This window comes from Anopheles coustani, chromosome 3, assembly GCF_943734705.1.
Source record: "Anopheles coustani chromosome 3, idAnoCousDA_361_x.2, whole genome shotgun sequence".
NCBI lineage: Eukaryota > Metazoa > Arthropoda > Insecta > Diptera > Culicidae > Anopheles > Anopheles coustani.
In genome coordinates this window covers 73,051,503-73,075,030 of record NC_071288.1, presented here as the reverse complement: position 1 = coordinate 73,075,030, position 23,528 = coordinate 73,051,503, and the positions used below count along the sequence as shown (strand labels likewise).

The following is a 23,528-nucleotide window of genomic DNA, read 5'->3' as shown; positions in this document are numbered from 1 at the left end:
CTGATGTTAACTACAGGTTGGATTCCTGACAGAAGAAAGGAGCTATCAAGGTGGCCAGCAGGCTCTTTGTATCCTAATCTCATCAAAAACCTTTGGTCTATTGATGGTCATCGTGGTTGACTTCAAATGTCAAACAATGATGCAACAATTACGTGCTAATTCGTATTCGAGAATGCTGGGAGCGCCATGAGCAGAACTCTCTGAAAAAATGTATTTTGGGTAAAAGAGTAAATGAGGCCCCGGGCTAGATTCTCCTCTTCCTACTGGTTCACATTTAGCGCCTGAAGCTATGCAAAGCGCGACGCATGCATTCGTTTCGAATTTTTGAACGCTAACGGTTTGCTTAAAAGACCATAACGGTTTAAACTAATCACGCAGTGGAGGTTGAATGCGGGTTAATATACTTTTACATGTTAAGTTACTAGTAAGTAAACTATACCACACATGATGGACAGCATGAAACAATGAGTTTAGTCGCAGAAATGATTTGGAAACGGCGGCGCGCCCGCAGCGAGCGCAGCGAGCGGACTGCGCTAGGTCTACTGAAAAAGAGAGTTTGTTATAGTTTTGAGAAATAAGGGGGGCCCGTGGGCCCCCCTCATACCGCACCCTTAGGTTGATTGCGTAGCCGAAATTAACGGTACACACTACGATTCAAATACTCGTAGGTTGAATTTAACGAATTAATGTATCAACAATTGCATACATTCAGTTTAAACGTCCACAAGAGGTGTAGCCACGATCGAAAACATGGCGGCCGGGGCCTCATTTACTCTTTTACCGTATTTTGTACATCCAAATCACCGCGTGTTGAAGGGATTAGATACAAATACTCTTATATTTACTAATAAAATCATTAAACTATATTTTAATTGAGGTTTTGTTAGAATATCTTCAATTGCTGAACAGAAACCCAAAGTGGTGCTATTTTTATTTCCTCCCCGTTTTCATGAATTATAGGGTTTTAACGTTATTAGCCCACATTCATGCGACCGTAATCCACTGGAAAGTTGTGAAACTGATTGTAATAACGTACCAAACTCGAAAAAGCTCCAATTTTATGGAAATATAAAAAAATTTGTCAAAAAACAGGGTGGTGCTATTCTTGTTTCCTCCAGTGTATAGTATATTGAGAGTCGGATGCATTTAAAATCATATTTATTTTGTTACATATAGTCGTGTCCTTAACTATTTGGATAAAATATTGAACACTTTCTATTTAACTATTTAACATTCAGTTATAAATGTTCAAAACTTGTCTTTACTGCTTACATGAATCTGCACTGCCGTTACCGGTTTCTTAACATTTCAGAGCGGGCGGGGGTTTTACGATGACAAAATTTTGGTTATTTCCTAAAACAACCGGTTTTCTCAAAGATTGACATAAGTAAACCAAACGGTTGCAATGCACAATGAAATCCGTCATTGGCGTAGGTTTTACCTTTCGTTGATTCGATAGAATCTTAAGTGGCGCCATTTATCGTGTTGTTTGCAGCCGAAGATGCGACTTTCTTATTACTTTAAATTGATCAGAGGCTTTCCATTTAAAACGTTACATTTATACAACATAAATAAAAGCCTTTGCACTTGATTTAAGTTTTGTATTAAGCCCTCCACGGTCTAGGATAAATCGAAGAAACACGAAGGATGGGTTTGATCGAAGCCATTGGCAATGAAACATTACATTGGATCTGTTCTGACGTTAGATATCACTTATCGACTGCCATGGAGGCTTGTACCTTACGACAGCTGTTCTGCGAAGTCGATAAGCTTGATTTGCTCGAAGGTTTTCCGGAAGTAATTTATACCTAATGTTCCAATTTTACGTTACAATCTTGTCCCAGTTAATCATCGTTCGAGATAAGCTTATATCCCTTGATGGGGCCCTGCAGCAGTTTTAAAAAGGATAACGGTACCGTCGCATGGCGACGAAAATGATGATTTATTATTTGCGGCATTCGTCCGGTCGTACAGCCGGACTGGGGAGCCGGACACCGAATGGTGGAGTTGGCTAAGTGTGTTATCATAAATCTCAGTTTTGGCTTACCATCAAAACGTCCGAACGTCACCGAAAGGGGTTCTTACTAAGAGCTGCTGCCGCAGGTTGTCAGGACGCTCTTGGAGGTGTGCCTCTTGCTAAACGTCTTCCAAGCGGTTAATCTTTCCTCGGGGCGGACAATCATTCCGCTGTGTAAACCGAGCGGGCGGATAAAATTGGCAGTTTATCATTTTGCAAGATTGGCGAATCTTCCTAAATCTTTCCTGCGAAGTCCATTTTCAGGAATTGGCATTTACGGTGTCGCTTACAGGCACGTTCGTATAGAATATCCGGCTCGATTTAATGGACAAAATGTGATATTTTTGCGTAGCCCCGAATTTGCGGTGTAACCGACAGAATAAATCAATTCTATACGAAATCTTAACATATAAAATAAAACAGTTGCAAAGGTTTTTACTGCCAACGGTTTTTAAGATCCAATGTGATACTAAATCCTAAAATCATGTGACAATAAGAACTCTCGTCTAATAACGGCATTATTGAGATAGTTCAGAATGCTTTACGTTGTAAAACTTTACCATCGTTTTGTTTTGTTTCCTTAACCTTTGGTTTTGCGAAATGTTTATCTATGTCCCGATTAATGCTGGATAATCTTCTGCTTCCAATGATGTGTTTTGCGTTTTAAAACCTGATAAATGTATGAATCATTTGATTCGATTTATCTATTTTGACGTTTTGCCACCTGCACGTGTGCTTGAAAAAAGGCCCTTCAAAATAACATAATATTCGCTTTGAAGCTGCGCTGCTGTTGTGGTGCAGGTAATGTTTGTTCCAAAGTGATTTTGCAATGAGGCCAAGAAAGTAGTTTTATGCAATTCCCATGTTTGTTTATAATTGTTATCTTGCTATGGGCTAAATTTGTAGTTGTTGTTGATGGTTGACCTGTACCATCGATATGGTGCTTGAATAAACAACCGGACAGGTTCACACCTGATGCACGCTGCGTTGTTTGGCGGTGTTGGTACGATATGGTTTTATCAACAGCGACACCTTATCTCGACGGGACAGCCTAAACCGACGCGATACGCGTCCCGGCAGTCGATCCTATCGTCAATCTCACACCTTTCCTCGCATCGGTGCGCTGTGTAGTTTCGCAGAGTGTCCGGATTGATTTACACACACCCAGACCCCCGATCACGTTCACTTTCGTCGAAAGTGTATTGTGCGCGAGGGCACTGAATATTATCTCATCGTAAGGGATTTGGGGCAGCGCAGCGAAAGGTTCCCTTTACAAAAGGGTTTGTGTCCCTCTACACCGCTGATAACAGCGGGCCCATCACTGTAGTAGATTCTTTCCTGTGTGCCGCACCGCATTCGTGTTCGTGAGGCAATCCGACCGAGAGTAGTAGTAGACTTTTCACGCAGTTGAACGAAACGTCGCAACAGACGGGCTGGTCTCTAGTGGCAGCAATGCCTTCGATTCGGTGCTCGTAATTTTCTGTTTTATCGTAGTGCAGTGCATATTCCGCAGTTGTGATGGTACTGTAATTTAGTTTTAAGTACGCTGCCCAAGTTCCTAGTGCAGTCGATTGGAAATTGGGTCATAGCTGCTCCGTTTTTGGGCGCTGGTTCGTCTGGGGCAAATGCCAGAGTGTTATCGAAAGAATCGACCAGGCATGTAGCTTTGCACCGAATATCAGATGCAATCGATTTTCTACCAAAGTGGTTGATTGGCTTGACGCTATCGCGGTCGCTTGGTGTGTGTAGTGGTGTTAAAATATGACTCACGCCTACGACGCCGTGGGAAGCTGCAATAGGAAACAATTAAGCTACGCACGTGAGAAGACGCTGATCTTGTGAGATAGTTAAGTGGACTTGCATTGTGCTAAGTGTAGTTGTGCCGTTGTGGCTTGCAAACGCAATGTGGAACCTCATGGATGCCGGCTACTACGGCTCGTCGTACTTTGTTGCGGCCGTCGCACCTTCCCCTCTGCTTGCAGCAGGAGAGTGTGAGTATCTCAGTGAAAACTGAGGCGAAAGTTCTCTTTGGGACCGATGAGACCATCTGTACTAAAAACACTCAATTAATTGTCAGTCAATAACATGTTTGGATCTTTTGTGTAACAATATGTAGAATTTCTTACAACACTTTTTTTTTCACCTGTTCACAAGAGCAAACTCTACCGCAATTTATAAATGTTATCTTTAAAAATTATATTTTCATATAATGCTCTTGCTGCTGTCAAAATAACCTATCTAATGTTCTTGATATTAAATTATTGCCAAGCGTGGGATCATGCGATCGCATATGATCGGATTAGCCTTAGTCCCTAGCTTACCGAACTAATTAACGCGATGGAGTTTTCCCCGTTACAAATATCTCTGCTCCACCAGTGAAGCTGAGGTGGTAGCTGTCGTCGTTGCCACAGGTTGAAGCTATGCCCAATATCGTACGGGTTACGATCTCAATTTCGGCGGTAATTATCCATCATCTCCTGGGCTGTGTGGGCTTGGTACCTCACACGCTCAATTGAGCGCAAATTGGTGGTAATCAATCATATTCCGTGGCGGGGCCGTGTAACGACGACCAACGAGGTAGCAAGCAACACGGTTATTGTAGCTCGGCATACAACCGGCGCTTCCTGGTGGAGGATGCTCGGTCAAATGATGTCTACCGTTGGGTTTTTATTTGCTAAACAAATTATAATCCATTTGCGATATAAAGCCTATTAGAGCCCGGGAAAAAATGCGTTACCTTTTTATGTTGCTGGTTTTGAATGTTTAATATTTGTGGGAATCGTGCAAGTGTTCGTGTAACACAGGTTTTTTTTTTATTCTCAAAGAGTCATCATGTTGCACAAAATAAATGTGTTTAAATTACCTAATACTCTAGTTTAGCTGCCAATTCAAATTATTCATACTGTTATTTGTTTTTTCTTCTTTTATTTGCAGGTATGTGTGATGTATACAACACTTGAATGTGGATAAAACCAATTTTAGTGACGCACATGTGTAATAAAATATGGTGCTAACCGAATGTGCTCTACTGCTACAGCAGAAAACATATCCAGCAGCAAGTAGTTAAAATGTCATTTAATAATTCTCATTTATCTTTAGCTCGGTGAAAAAGGAAAGACTTTACCAGCCTTTTCTTGCTAACTAAATTGAAGTGTGTAATTAGCAAAGTGGAATGATATGGTGCGATTAGTCGCATATGGCAAACAGTACTAATCATGCATAAACAGCTTGTATTGCAAAACGATATTTCTATTCGTGTGCATGACAGAACCCCTGTTGTGGCCTGTAGGTGCATCGATAGTAAATTCATTTTCTTTTAGAATATAACTGTTTTAACATGCTATCGCTATATTACTAATTTTTTTTTTTTGCTCTTTTACGGAGCTACGTTACATACGGTTGGTATGATAATACACCAATATGAGAAAAACTATTCGTGCTAGGAAAGTACGAGTCCTACGCTAAACTCTGTGAGGGAGGTGTTATAATTGGTAGTAATTAAGTACCAACTTCAAAGAATGTGTTAATGTTGACACTACAACGCAATTCAATCAATCTTTCATCGGTGTGAAACAACACCGCGTGTGTCAGATGAAGGTTGGTCCAAGGTGAAACTGTGTTATAAAAAACCATTCCTAGTGATTTTACAAATATAATATTGACGACAATATCCATTCCATTTATCCGATCTGGGTCAAAAACGTAATCATCGAGTAGATGGTTTGCACTAAATCAGTAAATTTTTGCGAAGAAAGTACTCCAAACGAGCCGTAACCAAGGCGCAACGGTTGTTGGGATTGCATCAGTACAATCATGATAGAAATGCGTAAGGAGCGGATGGTTTTCTTCGGGATGTCTCGATTTGCGTACTGAAGCGTTATAGGCCAGTAGGTGCCATAGGCGATGTATCCAACCTGGGCGTTCTGTAATAAAGGCCAAAAGTATTTATTAGTTGCAATATCTTCTTTACAGGATACTGAGCAGATATCGTTTCGCTTTACCAAATCATTTATCTCGTCGAGGCACCTGCAGAGCATGAAAGTATCCATTACCAAAAAGAACCCGAACATTTCGAATGACATCGTGACGATCGAGAAATGTTCGTACATCGTTTTAAAGAAACAATACGTGATCATCGTCATACTGCCATAGTACTGGATAAGCGCGAAAGGGCTAAATATCTTGTTGAATGTCATTATGGCCCTTCAAGTTTGGAAGAGAAAATGAAAAGACGATATATGTAAAAGTACTTGTTTGAAAATACCGCTACGCGGACTTACTGAATTATTTCAGCATGTCGATGGATGTTGGCATAGAACTCGCGCTGAAATTGTATAAATTCTTCCCGACCAGGGTTATCGTTACGATCCATTTCCTCACTGGCGGTACTGCGGAGTGTGTGTAACAAAATTGTAAGTTCCATACGAAATAGCTGCATCATGCCATGCATCACACAGAAAGAAATTGCATACGCCAAGGCTATATAATCGTTGAATAGCGAATACACCATCTGCACGGGATAAGATCCAACCACTTCGCCCTTATACTGCAGCTTGAAGTTGGGTTGTTTAATTAAATCGACGCATACGAAGCGCAGATACATGATAACCACTGCGATGAGCGTTGCTATTGTCAACCGGTTAAAACGGTGGAAGAAACGTACTCGCCTTCGGTGGACCCAAGTGTCCTCTTCCTGATAGGAGCGATCGTTGAAAAACGCGATCAGTTTCGTCATTTCCGTACAATTGATATTGAGAAGCGCAATGCGTGTAATCGTTATACAATACGCGCAAAACAAAGTGTTAAAGATGATGAACACGTCCATTGACTTCTGCTTGTGGGTGAACATCCACCAGTTGTTGTAAATGACCGTTGTAAAGGTGCAGAGCACTGCGACACGATAGAGCTGGATAATGGCTCTTGAAATAACCTCGAATGTACTACTTTCGTCTTTATCGCGAAACGATTTCACGCTGAACAGAAACAAGATCTTGTACATCGGTCGCAACAGCCGAAAGTAATCGGCATCCCGGGAAAATTCCTCCAGCGACGCAGCGCGTTTCCGTAAGTACGTTAGAATTCCGTTGACGTTCGGCATGTTCGGCATCTAAAGGAAATTGAACGACCATAAGATGTTAACTGCTGTACTTCCTTATGTTACTTTAACACTTTGACTGCCAATGAGTGGGCCTGCCAACATAGTGGGAGGCAGGCAATTCGGAACCTGCCACGAAAGTAATTGAGTTTTGCACTAATACAGCAGCAGGCTGTAGTAGTTGTAAAATTATTCTGAGAGAAGCTTAGTCTGTTTGTTATTGCTTGAACAATAAGTCTAAGCATTTGTTTTAAAAACCAATTTAATCAAAAATTATTGTACCAAAAAATTTTCTGAGAACGTTCTTCTTAGAGCGTTTGGATGTCAAAGTGGTACGCGGGTGACAGTAGCAATCTCCATAATCCCTTAACACTAATTTAGTAGTGCACTAATATAGAAAAACGCTATATACATAGGGTACAAACGTGTATACTTTGGGATGTTTAGACTTCGCTTGCTTTTCTAAAACCGTTGGTTTAATAAATATTTTAGTCAAATTTTGTCAAATATTAGTGTGCTAGAGAAATGTACTAAAATCGCGTGACAGTTATCGTGGAACTGAAAATCAAATGCAAATGATTAGAAACTTACTCGAAAAAGTTCGCGTGTCGTTCTATATGAAAATCTGTCTCTCGCTGAAGAACTGTCCTAACTAGCTTCCTTTTTCCGCGTGATGATTGACCCAGCGTTTCACTATCTTTCTATAAGAATGTCAAGTGGTGCACTACGTTTTTTTGCAAGTTATCGATAGCTTCCAGGAATACTTTCAGCTCGAGCTCACTGATGTTTATAATGATTTTCAGCAAACCGTACGTTAGCAAATGATATCATCAGTTTTAACTGATTATTGTTGCTTCTTTGCAGAGCTTGGATTTTTACGAGTGTTCCGATACGAAAGCAATATGAGAATAACTTTCCTTGCTAGGAAAGACATAGTGCTACGCTGAACTTGATGGTGAAGGTCGTTTAATTGGTAGTGCAATTAAGTGCAACTTCAAAGAATGTGTTACTGTTGACACTTCAACGCAACTCAATCAATCTTTCAATGGTGTGAAAACAGCACAGCGTGTATCCCATGAAGGTTGGTGCTAGGTGAAACTGCGTTATAAAAAGCATTTCTAATGGGAAATAGAGTATTGACCACCCTGTCCATTCTTTTTATCCGATCTGGGTTAGAAAAGTAATCATCGTGTAGATGGTTTGCACTAAATCAGTAAATTTTTGCGAGGAAAGTACTCCAAACGAGCCGTAACCAAGGCGCAGCGGTTGTTGGGACTGCATCTGTACAATCATGATGGAACTGCGCATGGAGCGGATGGATTCCTTCGGGACGTCTCGATTTGCGTACTGAAGCGTTATAGGCCAGTAGGTGCCGTAGGCAATGTAGCCAACCTGGGCGTTCTGTAATGAAGGTCAGAAACAATCATAAGTTGCAATATCTTCTTTACAGGATGCTGAGCAGATATCGTTTCACTTTACCAAGTCATTTATCTCGTCGAGGCACCTGCAGAGCATGAAAGTATCCATTACCAAAAAGAAACCGACCATTTCGTATAGCATCATGATAATTGAGAAATGTTCGTAAATCGTTATGAACCAGCAGTACGTGATCATCATCATACTGCCATAGTACTGGATAAGCGCGAAAGGGCTAAATATCTTGTTGAATGTCATTATGGCCCTTCAAGTTTGGAAGAGAGAACGAAAGGACGACATACGTAAAGGTGTTTGTGTGAAAATACCGTTGCGCGGGCTTACTGAATTATTTCAGCATGTCGATGGATGTTGGCATAGAACTCGCGCCGAAACTGTATAAATTCTTCCCGACCAGGGTTATCGTTACGATCCATTTCCTCACTGGCGTTACTGCGGAATGTGTGTAACAAAACTGTAAGTTCCATGCGAAATAGCCTCATCATGCCATGAATCACACAGAAAGAAATTGCATACGCCAAGGCTATATAATCGTTGAATAGCGAATACACCATCTGCACGGGATAAGATCCAACCACTTCGCCCTTATACTGCAAGTTTAAGCTGGGTTGGTTAACTACGTCGACGCATATGAAGTGCAGATACATCAACACGTTTATAATGAGGGTTCCGAGCGTTACTCGGTTGTAACGGTGGAAGAAACGTACTCGCCTTCGGTGGACCCAAGTGTCCTCTTCCTGATAGGAGCGATCGTTGAAAAATACGATCAGTTTCATCATTTCTGTGCAATTGATATTGAGAAGCGCAATGCGTGTAATGGTTATACAATACGCGCAAAACAAAGTGTTAAAGATGACGAGCACGTCCATTGACTTCTGTTTCTGGGTGATGATCCAGTAGTTGTTGTAAATGATCGTGGCAAAGGTGCAGAGCACTGCGACACGATAGAGCTGGACAATGACTCTTGAAACCACCTCGAACATACTGCTTTCGTCTTTATCGCGAAACGATTTCACGCTGAACAGAAACAAGAACTTGTACATCGGTCGCAATAGCCGAAAGTAATCGGCTTCCCGGGAAAACTCCTCCAGCGACGCAGCGCGTTCCCGTAAATACGTTAGAATTCCGTTGACGTTCGGCATGTTCGGCATCTAAAGGAAATTGAACGACCATAACATGTTAACTACTGTATGTGCTTCCTTATGTTGCTTTAACACTTTGACTGCCAATGACCTCCATAGTGGGAGGCAGACAATTCGGAACTTGCCACCAAAGTCATTGAGTAGTGCACTTATACAGTAGTAGCTGTAAAATTATTCTGAGAGAAGCTTAGTCTACTTATTTTTACTTAAAGCAGAAGTCTAAGCATATGTTTTATAAACCAATTTAATCAAAAATTATTGTGCCAAAAATCTTCTAAGAACTTTTGGCAATCAAAGTGTTAACACGATGGCCGCCACGTCACCCTTTTCACGGGTGACAGCAACGGTCTCCATAATCCCGTAACGCTTATTTAATAGTGTACTGATATACTGGGTACGGTGCAGTAGTAGCAAATATGTATACTTTGGGATGTTTAAGCTTCACTTGGTTTTCTAAAACCGTAGGATTAACTAATTTTATAGCCAAATTTTGTCAAATAACAAGTTGCTAGAAAAATGTACTGAAATCGCGTGGCAGTCATTGTGGTAATGACAATCAAATAAAAATCAAAAGAAACTTACTCGAGAAAATTCGCGTGTCGTTCTATATGAAGATCTGTCTCTCGCTGAAGAACTGTCCAGGCTAGCTTCCTTTTTCCGCGTGATGATTGACCCAGCGTTTCACTATCTTTCTATAAGAAGGTTAAGTGGCACACTAGGTTTGTTTCCAAGTTATCGATATCTTCCAGAAGTACTTTCAGCTCGAACGCAATGATGTTTATAATGATTTTCAGTAAACCGTACCGTTAGCACATAGTATCACCAGTTTTAACTGATTATTGTTGCTCCTTTGCAGAGCTTGGATTTTTACGAGCGTTCTGATACGAGACCAATATGAGAATAACTTTCTATGCTTGGAAAGAAGTACCTAGTACTACGCTGAACATTGCAGTGGAGGTCGTTTAATTGGTAGTGCAATTAAGTGCAACTTCAAAGAATGTGTTAATGTTGACACTTCAACGCAACTCAATCAATCTTTCATCGGTGTGAAAACAACACCGCGTGTGCCACATGAAGGCACTAGGTGAAACTGCGTTATAAAAAGCATTTCTAATGAAAAATAGGATATTGTCCACCCTATCCATTCCTTTTACTCGATCTGGGTTAGAAAAGTAATCATCGAGTAGATGGTTTGCACTAAATCAGTAAATTTTTGTGACGTAAGTGTTCCAAACGAGCCGTAACCAAGGCGCAGTGGTTGTTGGGATTGCATCAGTACGATCATGATGGAACGGCGCATGGAGCTGATGCATTCTTTTGGGACGTCTCGATTTGCGTACTGAAGCGTTATAGGCCAATAGGTGCCGTAGGCAATGTAGCCAACCTGGGCGTTCTGTAATAAAGACCAGAAACTATCGTTAGTTACACCATCTTCCTAACAGGATATCTTTTCGCTTCCTGGGCAGATATCTTTTCGCTTTACCAAGTCATTTATCTCGTCGAGGCACCTGCAGAGCATGAAAGTATCCATTACCAAGACGAAACCGACCATTTCGTATAATATCATGACGATCGAGAAATGTTCGTAAATCGTCATGAAGCAGCAGTACGTGATCATCGTCATACTGCCATAGTACTGGATGAGGGCGAAAGGGCTAAATATCTTGTTGAATTTCATTACGGCCCTTCAAATTTGGAAGAGAGAACGAAAGGACGACATACGTAAAGGTGTTTATGTGAAAACTAAGGCTTGGTTTATTTAGAAATGGGGCAGTTTGTTTGAATGATAGTGGAGCCTCCTGTGGACAAAAATGGACAATTTTTACAACGTTTGGTGACAAAAGTTTATACTTTAGTTGGTCAAATTTCCACGCCATTTAGTTATTCCTGCTCCAAGATATTCGTCGTGCAAGAGGAGAAGCGAAAACTAATTGTGCACAACTATCTGCAGAATCCATCAGTGTCATCTCGAGAGCTAGCAAAACGGTTAAGTTTGCTAAATCGAACGTTGCGTAAGTGATTAAAAAGTACAAAAAAACACAGACGAGTGCCCGTAAGGTGCAAACTAAACGATGGAGTGGAACCGTGAATTGTCAATTTCGATTGAGAGTCATTTGGAAAATCAAAGCTAACCCAAACATCTCGGACTATAATTTGGCCAAAAATCTTAACGCCGACCGCTCTTCTGAACGGCAAATCCAACTCCAAGAAGGCTTTAAGTGTTTTCGAGACAATAAACATCCAAATTGAAACTTGAAACAAAAAACAATGGTCAAAAACCGAGCTCGGAAGCTATACGATCAGGTGCTGACCAAACCGCATGGTTGCATTTTGATGTACCATGGAACCTATATTTAAGTCGATTTTAAACAAATTCCGAGCATTAAATTTCATAAGGCTTATGCTCGTGCCAACGTCCCCAAGAGGTTCAAACTTGTTTTCGCCGATAAATTCGCTAAAAAAATAATATTTGGCAAGGATTCTTCACATGTGGCAAAAAGACCACCGTGTTTGTGACGAATAAGAACATGAATTCGGACTTGTATAAGAGGGAGTGCCTTAAGAAACAAATTTTGTCATTTGTTAGGTCTCATGATGGTCCAATTATATTTTGGCCTGATCTAGAAAGCTGCCATATAAACAAGGATGTGCTACAATGGTACAACGATAATGGTGTAAAATTCATATAAAAAACGCTGAATCCACCGAATTGCCCCCAGATCTAGAATTAGAACGATATTGGGCAATAATGAAACTCAAATTAAAGAAGAAAGGAACAGTAACTAACGACATAATACAAATAAAGAATTGGTTTAATTTACTGGCCAGAACAGTGACTTAAGCTGCTGTGCCAGTTGATGGGCGGTATCAACAAAAAAGTTCGAGAATTTCTTCGTAAAACCAGAACGTAATTTTTTAAATATATTAAATCGAAACCTATGATTCATTCAAACAAAGTTTTTCAATTGGATGAATGGTATAAGAGAAACACACAATACAAAGTGCCCCATTTCTAAATGAACCAAGCCTTACCGTTGCGTGGACTTACTGAGTTATTTCAGCATGTCGATGGATGTTGGCGTAGAACTCGCGCCGAAATTGTATAAATTCATCCTGACCAGGTTTATTCTTACGATCCATTTGCTCGCCAGCGTTACTGCGGAGTGTGTGTAACAAAATTGTAAGTTCCATGCGAAATAGCCTCACCATGCCATGAATCACACAGAAAGAAATTCCATACGAAAAGGCTATGTAATCTTGAAATAGTGAATACACCATCTGCACGGGATAAGATCCAACCACTTCGCCCTTATACTGCAGGTTTAGGCTGGGTTGATTAACTAATTCGACACATATGTAGTGTAGATACATCAGCACTTCCACAATGAGCATTCCCACCGTTAATCGGTTGTAACGGTGGAAGAAACGTACTCGTCTTCGGTGGACCCAAGTGTCCTCCTCCTGATAGGAGCGATCGTTGAAAAATGCGATCAGTTTCGTCATTTCCTTACAATTGATATTGAGAAGCGTGATGCGGATGATCGACATACAAAACAAGCAGAGCACACCATTGCAGATGACGAACACGTCCATTGACTTCTGCTTCTGGGTGATGATCCAGTAGTTGTTGTAAATGATCGTTGCAAAGGTGCAGAGTACTGCGACACGATAGAGCTGGACAATGACTCTTGAAACCACCTCGAACATACTGCTTTCGTCTTTATCGCGAAACGATTTCACGCTGAACAGAAACAAGATCTTGTACATCGGTCGCAACAGCCGAAAGTAATCGGCATCCTGGGAAAACTCCTCCAGCGACGCAGCGCGTTCCCGTAAATACGTTAGAATTTCGTTGAAGTTTGGCATGTTCGGTTTATAAGGGAAATGTTTCCACCAAGAGATGTTAACTGCACCGTTTCACAAGTTCTACTGCATTGATTTGTGCTTGGCAAAGGAAGTCTTTGTTACGGTACGAAGGTATCGTCGCATTGTGAGAACAAACATTCCTTGCTAATAACATGGTGGAAACGAAGTTTAAAGAACATAATCAACAGAACAGGTATAGCTCAGAAATGTAGTTCTGTGTATCAACAAAGTCCCCAGATATTGTGAAGAATAGTTCCCTTTTCTATCTTGTCAACTGTCACAGTGGTATGTAATTTAAACTGGCCATGGATTGGGAGCGGAATGTAAGTTCAAAGCAATATTGTACATCGCTTCCAGTGAGGAACCATGTACCATTTTTTCGTTATGAATTATTTGTTTCGTTCTTGCATGGTTATTTTTTTATTTTGTTCTTTTTCATGTCCTGAATGGTTTAACATAAAAAATATTAAAGTAGATAAAAATATTGAGGAGATGAATAATATACAGCGATAACATTCAAGAACGAAACATAAACCTTCGCTTGTTTATTTTTTCTTGATTCCTTAGTGGTTTCCCAATTGACAAATGTTGTTTATAGTTAGTCTAGGCAGTAAACCTTGTTTGCATTGGATTAAATACGTGCTCTGTTGCCTACTTTACTCTTCTTGGTATAATTTTTCATCATTACACTCCCCGAGTAGCCTTTAGTGGAAGGTTCTGCCCGTGTAATGAAAACTAATGGTTCGAATATTACACTGCTACTATTTTTTCTACCCTTGTTCTCATTTACGGAGCGTTTGCTTTTTCACCTTTACTTTCTCGTCAGCAGCCCGGTTCTGGATATTTAACGTTAATTAGAACACATTTTTCGCAATGAGCTTTACACTAACGGTTGGAAGGATGATAATTTTGAACATTAATTTTAGAGGACACTGTAGTCTGAAAAATTTAGTACTGGATGAGTATTGCCATTTATCTAAATAATTTAGCCTCAAAAAGATCGAATCAAAAAGCAATCTTTTTCGAACGGTGTTAACATAAGCTTACTCAAGTCTATCCAGCATAGTCAGTAAAAAAAACATAAACCAAACAATTATAGTTGTATAAAATTACTGGCCTTTCCGTTGAGCAACACAGACGGTTACAGTACATAACTCTATAGCCAATCGATGACAATAAGTCATCAAAATGTGATCAATAACCAATCGGTACGGACCATACTCAACAGCTAGCATACATATTCAGCACGACATCATTATTTAAGCGCTGGGAAAATCCGGGAAGAGCTGCGCTTTCGGCGAGAAATAATCCTCTTTATCAATTTTCCACTTTGCTCCACGCGAACCGCGAAGCCGCATCCAATGGGGTTCGGGAGGAAACGTTCTCTCGTTCGATGCGATATTTCAACGGTTTTTCCATGAGGAAAAGGGCCGAGAATCCATAATTTTGGGCACGTTCGAATTTGCTGTATTGAAGGTTTTTATGTGCGCAACATTTTTCATGGTGGTTTTTGCCATCTTCGGCCTTACTGGGTGCGATGGTTTCGTATCTTTGTCTTCCGTAGTACTCTGTACAATTCACAACATCAAGATGGAAGTTGAAACCAAGAGATTTGGAAAAGGATGGGCAATCGATACGTTGGTTTTTAACGATTTATACGAACGCGAGGAGACAGTCAATAACTAAGCCGTTGGTTTGGAAATAAAAGAACGATAAGGAACAGACAAACACACATAACAGGGTTTTTCGCTAACGATCGTTACACGCTTACCGGAAACGCTTTTGCAATAATCCCGTCGGATTGTAGTTGTAATGCACGGCCGCAGGATTCCGGTCTACGAATCAATCGCAAACGGGTTTGAACAGCTTTCCGCGCAGACAAATTGATGTGAGCGATCTCGTAGATTTGCTACAATTACTAACGCCTTTTTGCTACAATTACTGATTAATTCACTGTCGCGGTGCTGTCTGTTTATGGATAGAATGTGAAGAAAAGTCAAGGAACGAATGATTTATAAAGGAAACCGTTTGTCTACGTTTCGTCTGTGTTTGTGTCTTTGGTGGTTGTATGGTTCTTAAGAAATGTCACTTCTTTCTCATTTTTTTAGAAAAACTCCGGCTTAGGATAAGGGTCCATCATATAGTATTTTTTAATGTGTTTTCATAAACTACGTTAGTCGGTTCCCTTGTCTTATATTAACTTTATGATAATCAAGCTTTCATGTTCAACGAAATCATTCATTTAACAATCATTTTCCCACAGTTGAAGTAGTGTTGCAAGAGTTTACAAATAATTGCAGCAAAACAAAAACTTAACAAGATTTAATAGATAGAAAAGGCTATAAAATTGTACTAATTTGAAGCCTTACTTCTAATTCTCTCGTCCGTGGCATGATGGTGGAAAAATCTATCGCCAGCAAATGTCACCTGGAGCAAACATTTAATCATACATTAACCTTTATATCTTTACTTTTTTTTCTTCTTTCTTTTCAGTATTTCCAAATGTGCCGTCTGCTCCAGGACTATCCTGTGTCGGTGAAGACCGTAAGTAGCTCCAGCCATGCCCGAGGCTCGTCCTCTCTTGAAAAAATAATCGTTTGTCTACCGTTTCGGAATCGGAAGAGAACTTTCCCGGTCTCCGCTGGTACTCAGTCCCAGCGCGTTTAGGACCAACCTTATACTCTCGTTTCCCGAATCCCATCCCATTAGAGTTACTTAACTTTTTTTCTAGTCTCCTGTGGATGCGGCGATGTCTGCGGGGTGGACGAAAATTGCTTCTTGGCCAAAAAGTATGCATCTGTGTCCTCTCGAGCAAAAGTAATGACACTACGCAATGGCGGGCGGAATCGCTGGAATGGCGGTTCGTGTGCACCCAAAAATGGGCTCCATTATGTTTAACTTTTTTCCGCCCCTCACCTATTTAAACCGCTCGGCAAAAGCGTAGATCCGGTCGTGCCGTACCGTGGCAGTGCTATTCTGTGGCCAAACCACTGTCTGGCCTCGCAGTGTCATCCTTGAATGCCATCTACTTTTAGCAGCTTCGTGGGTCATAATCATAAAATAGTCAGTTGCATCTGTTACTGCTCCGGACTACTCGCTTCGGACGGTTCGGAAGCTGATGGTGAAGGGATGGTGCGAGGACACGCCTGCGAGCTCATAACTAGCTTCATGATCTTCATTAGAGAAGAAGAAAATAAGCTTTTAACGCTTACGTTCCGCCACCGTGGTCCGAAGATATCACCTCCTTGGAGCGACGAAGGAAAATTGATGCCCTCTGAGGGTGCTCTTCCGTACCTTCCACCCGCCGGTGCTGCCTTTCATAACCGACGCGTGCATGTGTTCGATAATATATTGGCAACCGAATGGTGGTGCCATCATGGAACATAGTTCCGGGGATCGAGTGTGCATTCCGGCGACATCTACCCGCACCGATTTTCGCGCAAGGAAGCGGTGCGACCTCTCGGGTGGTTTGGTGGAAATGCTATAAATTTTAGTTTCGAAATAAATCATTCCTACCGCCCGGCACCCGACCAACCCAGCCATGGATCGTCTCTTACCTTCGGTGTGCAGTGTGTTTACTTTCAAGTAACCCAAGTGCACCAATCCCTGTGGTGAAACTTTCCTACTCGGAACCCCATTTTGAGCCCTTCGGTCCACTGCTTGCGGCAATTTCTTTCACGATTCTTCTGCTTGGAGGTGTAAAAACGGTTCTTTTTTCTCTACAACACACGCTGTCTTAAGGTCGGACGACCGAGTGTGGGATTTCTCACTCCTCAGGAAGAGGTGATCCGTTTGATTCATGGTTCGTTTTTCCGCCTTCAGCTACAGCAAATCGGCGCTAGCTCAAGAGCAATTTGTAAACATAAATCATGCTCTCACTTTATTGCGGGGAAGGTAAACGCAAGGTGAGATTGATCCAAAAGCCATTCAAATCTAAAAAGCTTCCTTATCAGACTGGAATGCTATTTTACATCTGGTACCGTATTTCTGTGGGAATAATAACACCTTTTTCATCCAGGATTCACCGTACTGCTGTTGTTCTGAACCGATTATCAATCATTGACAATTAATTCATCTTACATTTGAACAGCACAGCGTAGAATGCAAATGTTGCAAACAAAATAAAAAAAAACTATCTACAATTAGCATGTTAAAAATGAGGAAGATTTATACGTTAATATTTAACGTCATAGAATGGTGCAAATGGTGATGTAACCAATGGGATATATTATTCAACCAGCAGATATTAGGATAGTAAAAATAATGTTCAAATCAAAGGAATTAGAAGGATTTAATAAATAACAAAAAATTAGCAGGGTTAACTAAATTTACAAGAATTTGTATGAAACATAAGTTTTTAAAGTAAAACCCGTTTTTTACGAGCGACAGCACAACACGACAATTGTGTTACTGCATCAAAAATCGTAGAAAAGCCAGCTGCAACTCTCTTTTGTACCTTCACTGGTTCGGTTTTTGTTGGACGATGTATGATTGATTATTACAAGCACTGTTTTATATTTCCAGAATTCGTAATTCAAGATGGGCTAAATAATCACATGCAAATATTAATGAACTGAAGACGTATCCGTTCTGTTGGATCTCCGCAAACCGAAAGGATCGGCATGCACGCATTTGAACGATGCGTTTGCTTCAATTAACCTCGTTTTCGGAACGATGGGAGAGGAAGCGTTCCATCGATGCGGCAGAAAGTGACGATGAATTCTACAAACCGGTAACCTACACGCAACTAGCCGCACCAAAAGCGCACAAACGCACATCTAAACCACCGTATGTGCGAGACACAGGCAGAACAAACTGTGCCACGAACCTTCCGGATCGGCTGAGTTCTGCGAACGCTGCGGTAGATATGGTGGCATGCTTCAATCAAATGCAAACAGAAAATCGAGCTCTAATTTGCGCGCTGGCTCGGGTGGCCTCACCGACGGAAAGCTGAAAGATACACCCAGTGCGAATGGGTAATATTGCCTTCCTGTTTTCGTGCGGGGAGAAATCTTCCAATGCCCGCGGCGAAGGATTAGAATGATTGGGACCGCGCGGTGTGTGTGCTAGGCGTTCTGCATAACCGTAGGGGCAATTTCGAGCTCGGAAGCCTCACAAGCCGACGGTCGATTGCATGCTCGTGTCTACTGACCACTTCGGATTGCAACCAGGGCCGATTGTGGGCGGAGATGGCGCTTCTTCAACCACGAAACGGCTAGCGGCTACCAAACGCGGTTGGACACGCGAAAAGCAGCAAGATGATGAGATGATGGACACGCACACACACGATGCACCGATCACGTTGCCTGCGGTCTTTGAAGTGCAGCGTGCTTGCAGCTCCAGGTCCAGGTTGAACAAACTACATCGGGAGGTCACCGTTGCGCTTACGCGACCAACCCGGAAGCTTCTCTATCTTGTGGTGTGGAATCAAACGATGGATAGACACGGTTTGCGTTCTAAGGATGATAGCTCGGGTGCATGTGTAGGCACACGCAAACTAGGAAGGAGGACATTGCGGGTACATCTGTGGGGTGGTACGCACGATTCACGCGTCGCAATTTACGCAACCCGCTGCCCACATATGTGTCGTCCGCATAGAAGACCGACGGGCGATGGAGCGCACCTAGGCTCCAGTATATCGCAGTGAGGATTTTCCAGTTGATTAAACCGCTGTCTGCCTTGCTCTGCGCACCGTTGCCTTGCACCGTGTCAGTTGCCGTTCAAGGTGCGGTGGGAAATCACTGGCGCAATCACGACTTGGCAAAAAGCCTTGCGGCTTCAACCTAGGTCCCAGAGGATATGACGATTGAGCCAACGCTGTAGTGCAAGGAGTGTGCGTTTTTTTTTTTATAGAGTCGCTAGGCCGTTGCTGTGAAGATATGCCAGATGTGTTAAACAGAAACTATTCCGTGTGACGCTTTTATTTAGTGTATTGAAATAGGACTAGGACTTCACACGGAATACCAGAAATAATGTCACGAAATTGAATTGCATTTTATCCTATACTATATTATACAAAGACGTAATTACACAAAACACGTTTAATCCCTCTGCTTTAAAGCGTACAGTTGAATGCGATGCGCTACCGCTTTATGTCGTACTATATCTCAATTCTACCCTGCTTCTCTTGCTCTGACGTAGCGCAGTATAGAGCATTACAATTATCAGAGGACCTGTGGAGATCGGCTATCGGCTGATTTACACTGACATTGATTGGTATCGCGCAATCCCAAGCCCTTTCCCATTTCGCGACCATATTTACCATTCGCACTGCCGTAGAGTACTCAGGATACCGCGCAGCTGTTTTCAAGTCCTGGAATACTCGTGTATCCCGGCATTGTGTGCTAGTAATTGCTGTGCGAAATGAGCTTCCGATGGCAGAGATGCGGTGTAAGTCGGCGCGAATGCCATTGGAATCACGTGAATACATCGCCCGCTAGCAATGATCATGGGGTAATGGGACACGCGAGCGCTTGGAAGTGAGAGAGGTTATTTTCACCCCGATTGCTACCATTTGCAGCGTCGGCCGTGTTGGTGCGGGCCATTGTACGCGCCATTATTTAACACAACAATAACAGCACGTGCGCGTGTGAGTGTGGTGTCCTCTGGAGCCCGTCTCAAGGATCCCATTTCCCGGAGGGGTTAGACTTCTGCAGTCACAATCCGTGCAGCGTCGGCTGGAAAATTACTTCCGAGAGTTGGTTCCTGGTACCAGGCATTCAAGCCGCAAGCTCGGTAGGCTAATTTATTAAAGACCCACGGTGGTGAACGTCGTCTTACAGAACTCGGGATGCGGAAGGCAAAGCCGACTCCGTAGGGGATCCTTTGTCTCGAGGAGATTCGATTAGGGACCTGTCGGTTGGATTGGTCACTTAGTCAATTTTAGCTTCTTTTGACGAGCTCCTCAAGCAATGCAGGGCGGTTCATATCCACCCCAAGGTGCCGGTCGCTCGTCTCCGTACGTTCGGTGAGCGTGGCATTGTTGTGCAGGGATGGAATTCGTAATTAAATCATCTTTTCTTGCTACCAACCGAAGCGGCGTTAGATTATGCTGACAAATGGCCCACCCGGCTATGGGTAATCCATGGCAAAACCGTACAGTCAGATGAACCAGCTTTGCCGGACGTTACAGTCTTGTCTACGGCGCGTTAGAGAAGCCTCCATGCATGTAAGCATGTCAGCATCACCATACAAGTGCAGTCAATGGTAATGCATCTCAAAAGAGGAACGCTATGATATTCCAGAAGGAAGGAAGTAATGTCGGTAGCATTGTCTAAATCGCTGGAACTCCTCGGCTTGGTTCATACTGGCGGAGTCTTTGCGATTATGCATAATAAAGACTGTTGAAAAATACAAGAACTTTAAAAGCAATGTCTAGCAAAGTTAATTTCTAGAGATTTTTCGCTTTTGTTTTTCTTTTGTACCAAAAAGACAAGCTCTCTCCGAAATATGATCAAATTATCAAATCAAATCACTACAAACATCGATTTTCTGAAATGACGATTAAGCTTATCTATTTATTCAGTCTACATTAAACTTACACCGGCTCTTAAGTGTTGGTGGTGCGAAATTAAAATTTCCGGAGATTAAAGAATTAAAATTATCCCCGAAAAACATACCCCCTTGTGGTTCCAAACCCCCTCTCGATGCAGCGCACGGTGACAGATGTGACGAAAAGGGGCCAAAACACATAAAGTTTACATCAAATTTCAATCTGTTAGCCTCTTTCTGTATGCTGGCAACGTTTGCTGCTTCAACACCGATCGCACTTTTTTTTTACTATTTGGCGTACGTGAGTTAAACAAAATGGTTTTTTGCAAAATTGTTTTATTCCCTGCACATGTTTGTACATTTCCCGGGCATGTTTCCTTCTCCAGGGAGTTGTCATCGAGCCTGTGCTACTTTTATTTGAGAAATTCGAACGAAATATTTACCACTTTGTTCTGAGGTTAAAAGTATATCTACAAACTATATTTAAAAAAAAATGACAAATACACATAAAAACGTGTCCGTTTTCGCTTGCCTCTGGAGGATCGCGCCTTGGCCAAGTGCAAAATGCATTTTATCCGCTTGCAAATTGAGTGCCATCTGTATGGGCCCGGGAGCGCTCTCCAAGCTTCCGAGAGCGATGAAAGCTGCTCGTCCCGTTCGATTCGTTTCGTTTTATCTCCGGTTACGTTTTGCTCTACTTTTCCTTCTGTTGACCTTTGGGAGTTTCGCACGACGACCAACAGCAGGATTCGTTGCGACAGACACGGACAGATTTAGCTGTTGGGCAGACGACAATAACCAAAAAAAAAATGGTTCCTAAATATTCCTATATGCTGTACTACAGCAACCCCGAACGACAAACGCTAGCTGGAATGGGAAAAGGGTTTAGCAGTTTTTTCTGTTCTATGTCGACCTTGCGAAAAAGTGCTCCACGGGGCGACCCTTATCGGGCTGCAGCATTCAAAATCTTCACCCCAAACGTTGTCCCAAATGGGGATGAACTTTTGCAATAAAGTGGGTGACGGGGGGAAAAAAATAATAAAAGCACCTTGCGCCTAAAAGCTAAAATGAAAAATGGACCAAAAAGCAAAAAAAAAGTCGATACTACCCATAACTCGCGCCAAGTTCCTATATGTTTATCATCCATTAGGCAGATGGTTTGGGTGTGTGAGGCGATTGAGTGGATGTGCCGTGTGTAGGACGCCGGCATACGGGAAAGTTTGTCCTCCCCCGGTTTGTCCCGTAGGCGTAACGTATAAATTGTTGTGGAAATTTGTTCATGACACTTTATTTGCCGAAAAAAAGCAGTTATTGCTTGCCGAGAGTGCTGCAGGCGTAGACACAGTTTTCCAGATAAATCAAATAGAATGGCCTAGCGCTGACGTCACGCGCTTGAAACGCTGATGGAACTGCACAGTTCTACAATTTGTTTACTGTAATCGTTTTCAACTCTTGGTGCAAGGTGGGTTATAAAACAAGCTTTTTTCCTTATCGTCACCGTCGACGACTATTTCGCAAATTGCAGTAAGAATGTAAGCATTGAATAGCTCTTCTCGAGCAACTCCCAGAAACTGTGCATCGAAATTTCGCCAATTCCCGCAAAGCTAAAGTGTATCATTCGTCCAGAATGTGCCGTCAAAAGAAGGAACGTGCGTCGGGTGTGACGGTATTCTGCATCGTCCTGTCCATCGGTCTTACGGAGTTGTAACATCCAGTCGAAGCCGTATAAGGTGGTCGCCATACGTGGTTTCTAGATGGGAAAAAGATCCAGTAGGTCGAGGTCTTTCTGTGGCAAAGCAGATTTTCATGGTCTTACCAAGTTTCTCAAGTTCTCAACACCGCGGCAGAGCAGGTAGGCTTCGGTAAGAAATACCATCATGGATATGAAGTACACTATAGAGTAGCTGGATACTTGCTCCGTTGCCAGGATGAGACAACAGTCCGCTATGACCAGAAATGTGCTGTAGTACTGCACGAATGCGATGGGGTTGATTACCACTGTCAGCTTCTGTAGGTTACTGAAGAGAGAAGAACAACGGTTGGCTGTTCAGAGAGTGCCTTGTCAAGTAGTATTTTGATGATAATTTTACTCAAAAATATCCATGAGACGATGCATATGAGGCCTTAGCTTGTAGACTACTCCGTTCCAAAAGAGTTTACCACCACCAGGTTCTCCCAAGTGTTGGTTCTGGATCTGTAGATTACGTCCAAGCTCTTCGAGGGAGTGTAACAAAATCTCGATCTCCATCTCGAACGTTGCCATCAGCAGGTAGCATAGCAAAAATCCCAAGCAGTACATTCCACCCCAACACATCGTTGCCACACCGTACGCAACCTGCAGTGGCCACCGGCCAACGATCCGTCCACGATACTGCAGCATAAAGTCCTCCAGCGTCAGCACATTCGTGGCAGCAAAGCACACAATCTCCGCGAAGTTGATGGCCATCATCGCAAGCGTAATTCGGTTGCTTCGGCGGTAGAA

At 42.3% G+C, this 23,528-nt stretch overlaps 1 protein-coding gene across 2 annotated transcripts in view; it reads left to right on the top strand.

The window, feature by feature from the left end:
• LOC131272212 (atypical protein kinase C) overlaps positions 1–23,528 on the top strand; it is a 110,198-nt gene that overhangs the window by 66,414 nt on the left and 20,256 nt on the right. For both annotated transcript variants that reach the window (XM_058273873.1, XM_058273872.1), the window contains exon 4: positions 16,049–16,099. In XM_058273873.1, coding sequence (XP_058129856.1) covers positions 16,049–16,099 — 51 coding nt within the window. The remainder of the gene's footprint in view (positions 1–16,048; positions 16,100–23,528) is intronic.